The sequence below is a fragment of the Salvelinus namaycush genome, chromosome 1, assembly GCF_016432855.1.
Source record: "Salvelinus namaycush isolate Seneca chromosome 1, SaNama_1.0, whole genome shotgun sequence".
Lineage (NCBI taxonomy): Eukaryota > Metazoa > Chordata > Actinopteri > Salmoniformes > Salmonidae > Salvelinus > Salvelinus namaycush.
Window position 1 is genome coordinate 22,078,025 of NC_052307.1, and position 16,325 is coordinate 22,094,349.

The following is a 16,325-nucleotide window of genomic DNA, read 5'->3' on the forward strand; positions in this document are numbered from 1 at the left end:
AATCGTGTATTAACCAAAAGAGTGTTAAACAAATCAAAATACATTTTATATTTGAGATCTTCAAAGTAGCCACCCTTTGCCTTAATGCCAGCTTTGTACACTCTTGACATTCTCTCAACCAGCTTCATGAGGTAGTCACCTGCAATTCATTTCAATTAACAGGTGTTCCTTGTTAAAAGTTAATTTGTGGAATTTCTTTCTTTCTTAATGCGTTTGAGCCAATCAGTTGTGTTGTGACAAGGAAAGGGGAAAGGGGGATACCTAGTCAGTTGTACAACTGAATGCCTTCAACTGAAATGTGTCTCCGCATTTAAGGTAGGGGTGGTATAAGGAGATAGCCCTATTTGATAAAAGACCAAGTCCACATTATGGCAAGATCAGCTCAAATAAGGAAAGAGAAATGACAGTCCATCATTATTTTAAGACATGAAGCTCAGTCAATACGGAACATTTCAAGAACTTTTAAAGTTTCTTCAAGTGCAATCGCAAAAACCATCAAGCACTATGATAAAACTGGCTCTCATGAGGACCACCACAGGAAAGGAAAACCCAGAGTTACCTCTGCTGCAGAGGATAAGTTCATTAGAGTTAACTGCACCTCACAGAGTTCTAGTAACAGACACATCTCAACATCAACTGTTCAGAGGAGACTGCGTGAAGCCAGCCCTTCACGGTTGAATTGCTGCAAAGAAATCACTACTTAAGGACACCAATAATAATAAGAGACTTGATTGGGCTAAGAAACACTAGCAAAGGACATTAGACTGGTGGAAATCTGTCTTTTGGTCTGATGAGTCTAAATTTGAGATATTTTGTTCCAACCGCCGTGTCTTTGTAAGACGCAAAGGAGGTGAACGGATGATCTCCGCATGTGTGGTTCCCACGATGAAGCATGGAGGAGGAGGTGTGGGTGTGCATTGCTGGTGACACTGTCTGTGATTTATTTAGAATTCAAGGCACACTTAACCTGCATGGCTACCACAGCATTCTGCAGCGATACACCATCACATCTGGTTTGCGATTTGAAGAATCTAAAATCTATTTTGATTTGTTTAAAACTTTTTGGGTTACTACCTGATTCCATCTGTGTTATTTCATAGTTTTGATGTCTTCACTATTATTCTACAATGTAGAAAATAGTCAAAATAAAGAAAAACCCCTGTAATGAGTAAGTGTGTCCAAACTTTTGACTGGTACTGTATATATATTTTTCTCCATAATTTACCAATAATATTCATTATAAACAGTAGGCTAATTTCAGACACAACATAGAAAATCTCAAGAATTCAAGGAAAAGGAATCCATATTCAAAATGAAGTATAATTAGATTTACCTGGATCCTTGGATGGCTTTGGCTTTACTACTTCGCCATTAACCTGTAAAGAAATCAAATAATCTCAACATTGCAACGTTGCAGTAGCCTAATGGTGAAGGTCATATAAAAATAACTGCTGAAATTACCTGAATCAAAGTGACAAAAGCAGGTACAAACAGAATTTCGAATAATAGTTCCATGACTTGGCACTTGATTAAAACTACAAATTGATTACTACAAAAATACTGGTTAATTTAGTTTAAATCCCCAATGCACGTTCACTCCAAGACACTGAAAAAAATCATTCTTCTCTGCGTATTAGTCCATGTCTCCAATAAAAACAATTGTCACCCAAAACTTAATTCCCTGACATTTTGTAAAACTGCATTAAAATGTAGCAGTGCAATTGGCACATCATAATATACTGCAAATGTGCGTATCCATTCAGAACTTTCCCCAAAATTGGTAATCCTCGTCTCTCAATACAGAATAAGAAATATTGAACGATTTCAGCGACGGATTTTGCTCTTTCTTGCTTGATGTGGTCTGCTCTGTCTGTCTGTCCTAGGATTGCACTGAGTGGAGGAATTCTCCGGGCTGTTCGATTGGACGTGGTAATACAAAACGTGATGTCATTTTTGGAGCATCGGAACTCAAGGTGGGGCCTGCGTAAATAACGTATATCAAGTGCGTATTTGGTGATTATGACCCCTTTTGCCCTCAGAACAGGCTCAATTCGTCGGGCATGGACTCTAAAAAGTGTCGAAAGCGTCCCACAGGGACACTGGCCCATGTTGACTCCAATGCTTCCCACGGTTGTGTCAAATTGGCTGGATGTCCTTTGGGTGGCCGACCATTCTTGATACACACGGGAAATTGTTGAGAGTGAAAAACCCTGCAGCGTTGCAGTTCTTGACACAAACCGGTGCGCCTGGAACTTAGTACCACACCCCGCTCAAAGGCACTTCCATCTTCACTCTCTGAATGGCACACATACACAATCCATGTCGCAATTATCTCAAGGCTTAAAAATCCTTCTTTAACGTGTCTCCTCTTCATCTACACTGATCGAAGTGGATTTAGCAAGTGACATCAATAAGGGATCAAAGCATTCACCTGGTCAGTCTATGTCATGGAAAGAGCAGGTGTTCATAATGTTTCGTGCATTCAGTGTATATTGCAATAAAAAATTACTTTTTTTTAAACAAAAATATATGAAATCTTCAAAATGACAATGTTGGTGTGTCCTTTAGTTTTGACGTGTCAGAACAAAACGGAGCATTGATGCTGATGGAGGGCGGTGGATGCTGATTTCTGACTGTTTTGCCAAAAGAGAGATTTGCATTTGAGCCTTTTTATTTGGACAGTCAACTTTATGAAGGGGATATAAAAGTCACATATTAAGGTGCACTGATGTAAGCGGATATGAAGCCCGATTGAATTCGTTAGATATGCCTACATTTGATTTAGTTAATTGAAAGTCGATATAGGCTACTCAGGAATAGGCGCCTACCTACTCATAGGCCGACATACCTGAACTAAAACACATGGCTGCAGGCTGCTTCCTTACATCTCATTCTCAACGTGACTTCCACTCCTGTTTCATGTTCTTCATCTGTAGGCCGGCTACTGTAAACTAATGGGCTGGCCATATACATTGAATTACTAGTACTAAAACCTAGAAACCTAGCCTGAAAATAAACTGTTCTGTGGAAATTGGAAGCCTAGAGATTTTGGAATGACCTGCTTCCACGTGAATCATGGGGGGAAAGGACACGAGAGAGGAGATTATGCAGCCACTCACAAGCGCACGGAAGGCTGTATGGTCAACAGCGCCGTTGTGTGGTTAATATCCTGAACAACAACTGCGGTCACAGGAGTAGTGCTCCCGCCGAGGAGAGCCGAGAGGCGTATCCCATTCCCCAACAAGCTCGTAGATAGACGTAACGTTAGAAGGTGATGTGAAGTATGTTGTCTGCCACAACCAGATAGCTAGCAGACTAACGGTGCATTTTGGTTGATACCACATTTTAAGGAGTTGGACAACGCTTTCCTAGCTAATATTAATGATTGAAAGAGAAAACATCTCACACCTATTGCATGACTATAGAAATTGATGTTGATTGTCAAAAAACTCAGTATAACAGTTATCTAGTTAACGTAGCTACTAGCTAGAAAAAGTTAGCTAGACACTTGTAGAGCTAATTTAGCTACTCGAGCTAGTTGCAATGGAGTTGAGAAGTGGTTGTTTAATTTATTATTAGCCAGTCAAAAACGCATCAAACGTGATGAAGGACCGGTTGGATGAATTAACCGAAGTAAGTAGCCTACTATGATGTTACTGATCTCACCAGTCATAAATCCATGGCTGCAGGCTGAATAGATTATTCTATTCTTTAGTAGCTATTTCCTAGGACCTAAGGAATGCAGCTCTGGTCTATAGCATTTTGTTGTCATGATAATAATATGTTAAATGTAGGCCTGTTATTCACGCAGTACTTGAGCCTCAGATTTTACTCTCTAATAAATGACTGTTTGTCTTGACAGAGCAGGACACAAGCAGAGGAGGATGTCAGAGTCACAGTTGACAGTGATGGATTTATGGAAGGGTTTTTCAGAAGGGTACGTGGTTCAGTCACTACTGTTTGTTTTCAGATAAGCCAGATGGTTACTGTAAAGTACTGTAAGTGTCTGCGTATTGAAATAATATTGAAAATACTGTATGTGCGTGACTCAGGTGGAAGAGGTTAGGGGGCTCATTGATAAGATATCTTCTGAAGTGGAGGAGGTGAGGAAGAACCACAGCATGATCCTGTCTGCACCCAATACAGATGAGAGTAAGTTGATGCCCATCAATCAGAACCCTCTGTCATAAAGATAGTGTAATAACATTAGCCATACTGGTGACTATACCTCCACTACAAAAATATGCAATTTCAAGTCTTGAATTCAAAACTTTTGCATGACTAAATATAGGCTTGGTATTTGCGTTGTGACTTCTGAAGTTGTAATAACAATAATATAACAAAAGCTCTTACTTCCTCTAACATCATTGTCCAGCGTCACAAACAACACACAACACAATACAAATAGATGGCTGGGTGTCCGGAAACCTGTGTAGGAAACGATGTCATGGCCCTGTGGTGGGCTCTGACTAAACCTTCTAGAATGGTCATTTTACTGGGGGATAGGTCGTCTACCGCTGGGAGGTTATGCATTGGTAGGTAGCCTGTATGTATGTGGCGTACAGTGACCGCCTTAACTTCAGCGCCTATGCCGAACAACCGGTTTTATACAAAATAGAATTTGGAAGCGTGAAAAGAGAGTGTGTGTGTGTGCGCGAGTGCATGTGGGTATGCTTCTTACACTGACGCTGTGTTGCTGCAGCTGTGCTTGTTCAGAGTTGATCCACTGTGGAGACTGAATAGGCACAAGGAGCTAATCAAGACCTGCATGGACAAAGGCCCTCAGTTGACTCTATAATGCCACAGAGCAGCATCAAGTATTACCAGCAGAGTAACACAGTATCAACCATCTGCTATAAAATAATACTAACTGGGAATGGCCCAAGAGTTTGGTGCAAATACTTGTTGGCCCACAAATCCAGTGATAAGGTGTCTAATGGTTACTACGGACAAAGGTAGGTGTAGGGTTTCTTACCTGAATAAATATGAAGAATAGTTTATTGTTATAGAAGAGTTGCCAAGTGATATGATTAATGCTAATATTTGTCCAAGTGTTGGGGAAATTTGCAATAATACATTTATTTTTTGTCACTGTTATTTCCTGAAGAGATGAAAGATGAACTTGACCGGTTGACCAATGAGATCAAAAGTGATGCCAACTCTGTGCGAGTTAAGCTTAAATGTAAGTTTAACACCACGACGTACATTACATTAAAACATTTTTGTTGTTGTCATTTTGTCATTGATATGACTGGATTAAATGCCTCATCCCAAATACTGCTAGATGTAGAGAGGTAGATGTGGGGAATTTATCGGAGGTGATGTTATAGCTACTGTAATCACTGTTCTTTCTGTTCTCTGTAGCTATGGAGCAGAGCCTGCCCAAGGATGATGTTTCTAACAGGGCCTCAGTTGATTTCCGCATTCAGAAAACCCAGGTCAGGAAACAGCCTTCCTGGGACTCATTCCTCACATGTTTGCGACTGCTGACATGTTCTTACAGGTTGTGGTTAAGAACAGAGCTTGACAAGAGATACTCGGAGTCTAACTTAGAATCCTGTATACAAAGTTGACCATGTTTTGTTGTGATGTTTGCTGCTATGTTTTGATGCAGCTGTTTGACATCTTAACCTTTCAAAAGTTTACTGAGTCTTTATCCACTTGACTTTTTCCAGTGGTTGGAACTCTCATTCATCTCTCCTCAGCTTATGTTTTCTCTAACCCCACAGCACACGGTGCTCTCCAGGAAGTTTGTGGAAGTCATGAGTCAGTACAACAAGACTCAAGTGTCGTTTAGGGAGAGAAGCAAAGGAAGGATCCAGAGACAGCTGGAGATAAGTGAGTGACAAACTGGGCCAGCAGCAGAGCAGACAGGAAAATGGAAAGGAGTCCGACCACACCTAGGAGCTTTTCTCTCCCACCATGATAACACATAGGCTACACTGCTCACAATTACCCCCCAAAAATATCCTCATTATTGCCTATTTTCATTGTGGATAAGTCAGGTTGTTTTCCGGCTTCTTGACCTGGCACTGTATGTTATTATCTATTGTCATGGCATGGACAATGTGGCCAGTAGACCTATTAGACTACGGCTACGGGAAATACGGGAAGACAGTCAAGTGTTTGGCTTGAGACACCAAAGAGACTTGCTATAACAAAACCATATGGCAGACACCCATATATTGTTCGTATAGAGTATTTGTTTAGAATGAGAATAATTGATGATGACAGAAATAGCCGTAGCCTCTCCAGTCCCTTAGGATAGTCTTAATGAGGCTCTCTACTACAGCACACTCCAGAAGGAAGAGAAGAGTCTTACACAGGACACATACACCTCTCTGTGCCTACCTGTGTTAGTGTTGCCAAGGAAACAGAGGGCTCAGAAGCCTGCGACACTCCTTTACAACTGTCTTTATAAGAGCTGGTCACATGACCAGTTGTGGGCTCATGGCTGTGCTGTATAGTCATTTTTATTTTACCTTTATTTAACTAGGCAAGTCAGTTAAGAACAAATCCTTATTTTCAATGACAGCCTAGGGACAGTGGGTTAACTGCCTTGTTCAGAGGCAGAACGACAGCTCGGGGATTCAATCTTGCAACCTTTCGGTTACTAGTTCAACGCTCTAACCATGGGTAATCATAGGTTATATACATTCACTGGGGTGGAAGGGCTTATGTACATGATCCCAGGTTTGTAAGTTACAGTGGCTTTGATCATGTTAGGCAGTGAGAGTTGAGTCTCTCTAAGGAATAGCCTAGATCATAACACTGTGGTTATGACTACAGAGACTATTCTCCCCACGGAGTGGAGGAGAGAGAACACATTTATTTGTTTTAGCACCTGTTTGGTAAAAGTATTTTCTTTCCTGGTTCTAGCTGGGAGAGTGACTAGCAATGAGGAACTGGAGGACATGCTGGAGAGTGGCAACCCATCCATTTTCACATCTGATGTAAGTTATCATAATAATAGTGAAGCTGGTTGAGAGAATGCCAAGAGTGTGCAAAGCTGTCATTTTTATTTTATTTTATTTCACTTTTATTTAACCAGGTAGGCCAGTTGAGAACAAGTTCTCATTTACAACTGCGACCTGGCCAAGATAAAGCAAAGCAGTGCGACAAAAACAACAACACAGAGTTACACATAAACAAACGTACAGTCAATAACACAATATATTAAAGATATATATATATGTACAGTGTGTGCAAATGTAAAAGAGTAGAGAGATAAGGCAATGAATAGGTCATAGAGGCGAAATAATTACAATTTAGCATTAACACTGGAGTGATAGATGTGCAGATGATGATGTGCAAGTAGAGATACTGGGGTGCAAAAGAGCAAGAGGGTAAGTAATAATATGGGGATGAGGTAGTTGGGTGTGCTATTTACAGATTGGCTGTGTGCAGGTACAGTGATCGGTAAGCTGCTCTGACAGCTGATGGTTAAAGTTAGAGAGGGAGATATAAGACTCCAGCTTCAGTGATTTTTGAAATTCGTTCCAGTCATTGGCAGCAGATAACTGGAAGGAAAGACGACCAAAGGAGGAATTGGCTTTGGGGATGACCAGTGAAATATACCTGCTGAAGCGCGTGCTGCGGGTGGGTGTTGCTGTGGTGACCAGTGAGCTGAGATAAGGCGGGGCTTTACCTAGCAAAGACTTATAGATGACCTGGAGCCAGTGAGTTTGGCGACGAATATGTAGTGAGGGCCAGCCAACGAGAGCATACAGGTCGCAGGGGTGGGTAGTATATGGGGCTTTGGTGACAAAACGGATGGCACTGTGATAGACTACATCCAGTTTGCTCAGTAGAGTGTTGGGGGCTATTTTGTAAATGACATCGCTGAAGTCAAGGATCAGTAGGATAGTCAGTTTTACGAGGGTATGTTTGGCAGCATGAATGAAGGAGGCTTTGTTGCGAATCAAGGCAAAGGGTGGCTACTTTGAAGAATCTCAAATATAAAATATATTCTGATTTGTTTAACACTTTTTTGGTGACTACATGATTCCATATGTTATTTCATAGTTTTGATTATTATTCTACAATGTAGAAAATAGTAAAAATAAAGAAAAACCCTTGAATGAGTAGGTGTGTCCAAACTTTTGACTGGTACTGTATGTATTTGAATTAAATAGACTGTCTTACTGGCTGTCTTCCTGTCGTCCACTTCCTCTCTCAGATCATCTCTGACTCTCAGATCACGCGGCAGGCCTTGAATGAGATTGTGTCACGGCACCAGGATATCATCCGCCTGGAGTCCAGCATCAAGGAGCTCCATGCCATGTTTATGGACATGGCCATGCTGGTGGAGAATCAGGTACTGTAGTGCAGTACTGTAATGCTGTCTTGAATATTATTAGTTCTGTTTTTAGTCAAACTATATGGAACTCACGTGGTGCTGTTTAAAAGGGGGATATGATCAACAACATAGAGAACAACGTCTCCAATGCAGCTGAATACATAGGCCGTGCCAAAGAGGAGACCAAAAAAGCTGTGAGATACCAGAAAAAATCCCGGAGGGTAAGTCTCCTCTTCCCCAAATGAAAGGTCACATGGTGCATCTGCTAATAATACTGGATAATACTGCTCAAGTTCGACTCTTTTAACTATTGCAACAGCTCTGAATGTTTTGGTCGTAAGAATAATATTATTTCAGTATCATATACTGATACCATTCTAAATGCCAGACAGAATGTTTAAATGCCATATCTAATGTCTAAATTGAATGTCAAAATGCCTCACTATCGCTAATGGGCAGTCATTTACATTGTCCGTTACCTGACTAATGTTTTCACTAAAATCACTGTAGTGTGTTTTGGGTCACGCATTATTAACCTAACCACTTTGTTTCTGTTCTTGGCAGAAACTCATCCTCCTTGCCTTTGCTCTATTGATCCTGCTTGCTGTCATTGCACTAATTGTTGGCCTGTCTGTTGGACTAACCAAATCCCCTGTATGAGTCCTGTCCTGCTCTCTGTCTGGGGTAATTACTACTGTGCGTTTTATCATGATCAACATAACATTCAACATTCAACAGCAATTCCTTCCATTCACATCCCGACGCCGGCGGGTTTTTGACTTCTAACCCTTTTTAAACATTGTGTGTTTGAGCTACAGACTTCTGCGTTGTACCATTACATGTGTCTATTTCTTCTCCTTCTGTTGGTTAACGGGGGCTGAGCTAGAGCGGTGTTTGTGAGATAAGGGCGGATCACGAAGGGGCCCGGGGCTGGGTGTTTTTACAAAAACGTCTGTAGACTCTGAATTGTTTGAGATACAAACTATGAAAAGCTGCTCTACGATGCTCACTAGCTACACAAGAGTCGTTAGAAGGTAAGGGGTTCTTCTGCATAGAAGATCACAGGAAATCCAAGGACATAGTGTCTATAATACTATAAGATCACATAGTTGCTGTCACAATCTCCAAACTCCACACAGTTGTCACTGAATAGTTGGATATTCATTTACCACTCAAAAAGCCATTTCTGTACTTACAGCATTCATATACATTTCATTTTTTATCAGGGGTTTTGCTTTGGCAGACCTTTTTTTTATTGACATTTGTCAATAAATTTGACAATAAAACCCATGAATGTAACTGTTTATGTCAAGTTGTTTTGTTTTTTACTTGTAGCCCTGGTTGTCCTGAAAAGTGGTAAATGGTAAAACACTTCATTGTGAGGCTAAATATAAGGGCTGGACATGCAGATAAATAAAAGTCAGATAAATACTATTGTAAAGTGGTTGTTCCACTGGATATCATAAGGTGAATGCACCAACTTGTAAGTCGCTCTGGATAAGAGCGTCTGCTAAATGACTTAAATGTAAATGTAAATGTAAATGAAAAGCTGGTTTTTGCTGGGCTCTTGGGACTAATAGGGTTAACACATTGAGGTACTGTTCTTGATAGTGGTTGATATAGCGGTCCAGTTTTGATTTAGAGAATTTGAGAATCACAGTAATGGGTAAATTGCCAAGTTAGGTTCATAGTAACTACATTCAAATAGATGAACACAGACGCAATTTTGTCGGTTGAAATTGGTCATTTTGGTTTGATATGTACTAAATGAACAGTGAACCAAATGTATCTTCCTCTCTCACAGAAATTGTTCTGGCTTGCCATTTGTGTGGCACTGGCTCTCCTCATAGTCATCATAATAGCAACAATATTTGACTGACCATTGAGAGGCCCCACTGTTCAGAACAGCAGATGAGTCTACAGCAGTTTCTCACACCTTTGGGGCCAAGTTCCAGTCATCATACCCTGCTCAATTTTCAACTACTCCTCCAATACCAAGACGGGCATTTCACTTCTCAGAGGACAATAGATCCAGCTGTATCCACCATGTTATTACAATATTACACCTCTTGACTCCATATAATGGCTGAGTCAGTGGCCTTGGCTTACACAATTTCACAGAAGTCCTAGGGCTCCTAGGAAAACATTCTCTCTTGCTGCAATAATACAGGGTAGCCTTTTTTACTGTCCGTGCAAGTAACTAGAATGAAGTCTCTACAGGATTGCCATAGGCTACATGTCAACAATGACTACCATTGCAAACTACATAGACAGACAAAGACTCACCTCTACTGCTGCCATAAAGGCTAATAACACGTTACATGGTAAGTAGAGAGATGTCACTTTCAAACTTTACTGAGCAGAATGATTTTTATCTACACCATAAGTTAGACACTTTAAAGCAATTCATTTCTAGCTCTGTGTTAAAATATCAACTTCAGTTTATGTAATTTTGTTCAATTTAGTGTAACGACCAGAACAAGATGATTTCATACAGCTTAGGTGTAATGTTTTTTTCCTTGTGATGATCATGACTAAATGTGCCTTAAGAGAACCGAACACTATAATACTTAAGTGTACTAATTAATACACTCCCAATGAAAACTTTGATTGGAAACCATTTCACTGTTGGGATGCAATGTTTGTGTCTTGTTTTGACTACTCCTATTACTTTGGTCTGCACTTAGATTTTTATTTTATTTCTATGATTTATTTAAGTGTCATACACCTACTGGTGCCCAGCCCACATGGGTTTACAAGACACAACAGAACCAAATAACATTTGACAAATTATACATATCATACGCCTACAATAATCATGGCCAGTATAGCTACCATCTAGCCACTGTACACACAAAGTTGATATCTCCTGTCCTGGCATCGTGAACAAACTGAGCAATCTCAAACACCATGTCTGAAACAGAATTCAAGCCTCAAAGACAAAATCCATTTATTGTTTTATTGACCTGTATGACAACCTGAGACGTGTTCTTTTTTTGTAACATTTTGGTGATAACTCTGAAGTTTTCTGGTTACGGGATGTAAGTTATCACCAAAATGTTACAAAAAAAGAACACGTCTCAGGTTGTCATACAGGTCAATATAACACTAAATGGATTTTGTCTTTGATTTCCCCGAGATCACACAGTATGAAATCATCTTAGCAAATTCTCTCCTCTTCAGGCACTCTCTTAAATCTACCTGACTCTATAGCCAGAGGGAGGATTTTGAGTTGTGCACAAACTGACCTTTGGCTTTTTGTTAGGTTTAGGCGGACAAATGATTCAGGGGTGTAGTTCTCTTTGATGAGAGTGTATGTTTAGGTTTAAACCAATCATCAACTGCCCATTTTCCTTGTGGATCAGCAAAAGCTTGTCCTTGATTTGGTTAACACCACATGGTAATTTGTTCCTGATTTGTTCCTTTGTATGAACAGATTGTTTGTAATACACACTCCTGAGATCTTTGTCTCCTGAGTGTGGCGCTTTTGATACATAGCTCATTTTGTTGTAAGATCATCTCTGCACAACATTGAGTCAGATCTTTCTGCATTTGATACAGCTGGAATATTGTGTAGATAAACAATAAATATGTAAGTGAATTATCATCCAGATTCTTAGTGTTTCATTTCAGTTTTGGGTGCTCTGTTTGAGTACACGGTTAGGCAGTGCAATCAGATGCACCCCCTTAGATTTCTTCACATTGTATTGTGTTATAAAGTGGGATTAAAATTGATTTAATTGTAAAAAAATAAAATAATTGTCAACGATCTACATAAAACACTGTAATGTCAAAGTGGAAGAAAAAAATCTAACCTTTTTTTAAAGATGAAAGAAAAATGAAACTATATAACTTGATTAGGTAAGTATTCACTCCCCTGAGTCAATACATGTTAGAAAGGGGATACCTAGCCAGCTGCACAACTGAATGCATTCAACCGAAATGTGTCTTCCGCATTTAACCCAACCCCTCTGAATCAGAGAGGTGCGGGGGAGCTACCTTAATAGAAGTCCACATCATCGGCACCCGGGAGTAGTTGGGGGTTGACTGACTTGCTCAAGGGCAGAACTGCAGATTTTTCTACTTTGCCGGCTTGGGGATTAGAACCAGCAACCTTTTGGTTACGGTCCCAGCGCTTTTAACCGTGTGTGTTTGAGTGCGTGTGAGATAGAGAGGGAGATTGCTGCATTGGACCTTTAAATCTTTCTTGCCAAGGATTCAAGAGGGCGAGCATGAAAAACTCAACATTAAAAATGTCATGGCAAGAGCCAAAGGGGAAAGTTATATAATGCAGAAGTCCATTGTGCCAGGAGGAGCAGATCAGAAACAGTAAGAAACCAAATGGAATTGAAAATGATACAGATGCAATGGGCATTTCACTGTAAGTCACTGCAAGTCCTTATTATGAGATAGTGAGTAATATTGAGATAGTAAGTCATAATTATGAGATAAGTAGCTAGCTACCCACGAAGTTACCCATTCGTTTTAGGACATTTTTTAAACTATCTGGTTAGTTATATTATTACGATTCACATGTACAGTGCCTTCGGGAAGTATTCAGACCCCTTGACTTTTCCCACATATTGTTACGTTACAGACTTATTCGAAAATGGATAAGAACAATTAAAAATCCTCAGCAATCCCCACACAATATCCCATAATGACAAAGTGAAAACAGGTTTTTAGACATTTTTAAAATGTATTACAAAAACAGAAATACCTTATTTACATAAGTATTCAGCCCCTTTGCTATGAGACTCGAAATTGAGCTCAGGTGCATCCTGTTTCCATTGATCATCCTTAAGATGTTTCTACAACTTGATTGGAGTCCACCTGTGGTAGATTCAATTGATTGGACATGATTTGGAAAGGCACACACCTGTCTATATAAGGTCCCATAGTTGACAGTGCATGTCAGAGCAAAAACCAAGCCACGAGGTCGAAGGAATTTTCCGTAGAGCTTCGATACAGAATTGTGTCGAGGCACAGATCTGGAACAAAAAAATCTGCAGCATTGAAGGTCCCCAAGAACACAGTGCCCTCCATCATTCTTAAATTGAAGATATTTGGAAACACCAAGACTCTTCCTAGAGCAAAGAACAGAGAGATCCTTGATGAAAACCTGCTCCAGAGTTCACCTTCCAACAGGACAACGACCCTAAGCACACAGCCAAGACAACGCAGGAGTGGCTTTGGGACAAGTCTCTGAACGTCCCTGAGTGGCCCAACCAGATTGGACTTGAACCCGATTGAACATCTCTGGAGAGACCTGAAAATAGCTGTGCAGCAACGCTCCCCATCCAACCTGACCGAGCTTGAGAGGATCTGCAGAGAAGAATGGGAGAAACTCCCCAAATACAGGTGTGCCAAGCTTGTAGCGTCATACCCAAGAAGACTCGAGGCTGTAATCGCTGCCAAAGGTGCTTCAACAAAATACTGAGTAAAGGGTCTGAATACTTATGTAAATGTGATATTTCAGTTTTTTATTTTTAATAAATTAGCAAACATTTCTAAAAAACAGTTTTTGCTTTGTCCTTATAGGGTATTGTGTTTAGATTGACGGGGAAAACCCCCAATTTAATCAATTTTATAATAACGTTTTAAAAAATGTGGAAAAAGTCGAGGATACTGTAATGAAACAGCAGGGAGCAGGTCTCGAACTCTCGACCTTCTACCCCGAAGTCCGGCGCGCTATCGACTGTGCTGCAAAAGTATGCTCGCGATTATAAACCCAGGGTCGTTACACTACTCCCTCCTTTCCCGCTAGCTTGCGACTCTACGTTTTACAGGAACGCGCTCACCGGCCAAGCACACACACTGTCGTGGATGCAAGGTCCGATCACTTCTGACACCAATGTAATGAAACAGCAGGGAGCAGGACTCGAACCCTCGACCTTCTAGCCCAAGGTCCGGCGCGCTATCGACTGTGTCGCAAAAGAAGAAGTCGATTTCCGCGCTTATAAACACAGGGTCGTTACAATACTTTCTGAAGGCACTGTAGCTAGCTGATAGTAACGAAGTAAAACCTTGCTTTGTGTATATCTTGTTTCGTCTCTATTGCCATTGTCCTGGCTGGAAGAATTTTCAGTCAATAGTGCTTACTGGCTAGCTACCCACAAAAATGTTAATCTACCTTGTATAACATTTGTTTTAGGTCATTTTTGCCTGTTTAACTAGCTGGCTAGCTAAATTATTACAATTCACATATAGCTAGTTGATAATTCTGAAGTAAAACGTTTGCTTGGTGTTTATCTTGTTTTGTCTATTGTTGCCATTGTCCTGGCTGGAAGAAGGTTCGGTGAACGGGGAGGTAAAGCATGAGTTAATACAGTAGGAGGAGTGCGTGTGTTTCTCAAATTTAATGTTTTATGCATTCTCCACACTCTCATCCTCACAAGAACGTACTCTAGAGAATGTCGGAGAATGCACTCCGAGCATGAGAGTGTGGAGCACGGTAGTATGCATATTCAGAAACAGGTCATAATTATGAGATACTATGTCAAAATGATGAGATAGTAAGTCTGGATCATGGATATTGAATAGTCCTGCAGATTGACCCCTTTTTAAAGGGGAAATCTGGGATTCAAACAATTACAAAGTGTAATCCCTGCCACTTAATTTGGTAAACAGTTTAGGAATGGGGCAGGGGAAATTAAACCACTCTCAATACATAGAGGCAAGAACTCTCACATAATCACATATTATGGATGCAAGGTCTAACCATCCATGAGATCAAAATGATCGTTTTAAACATGTTTTGAAGCTTTACAGTTTGTTAACAATTAATGTTTTTAGAAATAATGGAGTGGAATACACTTATATTTAGAGTTATGATGGGGTAAGACCGTTGCTCATGAGGCATTTCTAAGTTACATTCTTCAAGAATTAATACACTGAATTAATGAAACATCATCCCCACAAACACTCTCTGAATGACTATATGATATACATAAGGTTATCCTTGAAAGTTGAGGAGGGCCTGATGCAAAGTGTCCATTGGATTTATGTGATACAGATCACCTAAACATATTTCATAATCATGAACTTACTATATCATAACTTGTAGTCAGATTTGTTTATTATTTTATGATCTTATATGTTTTAAAAAGTTTTAGAATAGCTTTTACCCTGCCCTGAACCATATATACCTTTCATATACAGACCAATATTCCACAAATTTTCCATGCCTACATTTTTATACCAGGTTTTTCCTATATCTTAAAGGGGTAGAGGGTAAAAAAAACATGGAAAAATAAAAGCCACCTAAAGATCTAATCATGATTATGATTTTCACAGACCCTGTAACTAAAATACAGGTATCGGGTCTGTGTGAATTGTTCTCTGCTTTTTCGCAGGTAAATTCATTAACACTTCCATGTTTAATACCCCCCCCCCCCCCAATTTGCCAGTCAACAACTGATATTTATATACCTGCAAATAACAGTTTGAAAGGGAGTCAAACATGTCCTTATATTTTCTGCAGGTAACATACCACACATTCTGATACTCTACCCTGCACCTTAGAGACTGCTGCCCTATGTACATAGTCATTGAACACTGGTCACTTTAATAATGTCTACCCATTTTATATGTATATACTGTATTCTAGTCATGGCTCATCCTATGTAACTACTGCTGTACACACTTTCTCTATTTATATACTGTCCATACTGTCTTTACACACTATTATATATGTATATACAGTGTATTCAGAAAGTATTCAGACCCCTTCACTTTTTCCACATTGTTACATTACAGCCTTATTCTAAAATGGATTAAATTGTTTTCCCCCCCTCTACACACAATATTCCATAATGACAAAGCAAAACAGTATTTCTTTTAAAACATTTTTGCAAATTTATATATATATTTAAAAAAAAAATGAAATATCACTTTTACATAAGTATTCAGACACTATTTTCAGTACTTTTGCGAAGCACCTTTGGCAGCGATTCCAGCCTAGAGTCTTCTTGGATATAACGCTACAAACTTGGCACATCTGTACTTGGGGAGTTTCTCCCATTCT

At 39.9% G+C, this 16,325-nt stretch overlaps 2 protein-coding genes across 2 annotated transcripts in view; one reads left to right on the forward strand and one right to left on the reverse strand.

Annotated features, from left to right (window-relative positions):
• adgrd1 (adhesion G protein-coupled receptor D1) overlaps nucleotides 1-2,108 on the reverse strand; it is a 70,485-nt gene extending 68,377 nt beyond the window's left edge. The window contains exon 1 of the mRNA XM_038997578.1: nucleotides 2,093-2,108. Coding sequence (XP_038853506.1) covers nucleotides 2,093-2,108 — 16 coding nt within the window. The remainder of the gene's footprint in view (nucleotides 1-2,092) is intronic.
• Nucleotides 2,109-3,305: 1,197 nt separating this feature from the next.
• Nucleotides 3,306-11,332, forward strand: stx2b (syntaxin 2b). Its single transcript, XM_039001925.1, has 10 exons — nucleotides 3,306-3,633; nucleotides 3,863-3,937; nucleotides 4,053-4,152; nucleotides 5,108-5,182; nucleotides 5,365-5,438; nucleotides 5,730-5,838; nucleotides 6,880-6,953; nucleotides 8,180-8,317; nucleotides 8,410-8,520; nucleotides 10,104-11,332. Exons 1-10 carry the CDS (start codon nucleotides 3,604-3,606, stop codon nucleotides 10,176-10,178), a joined length of 861 nt encoding a protein of 286 aa, XP_038857853.1. The 5' UTR covers nucleotides 3,306-3,603; the 3' UTR covers nucleotides 10,179-11,332.
• The last annotated feature ends 4,993 nt before the right edge of the window (nucleotides 11,333-16,325 follow it).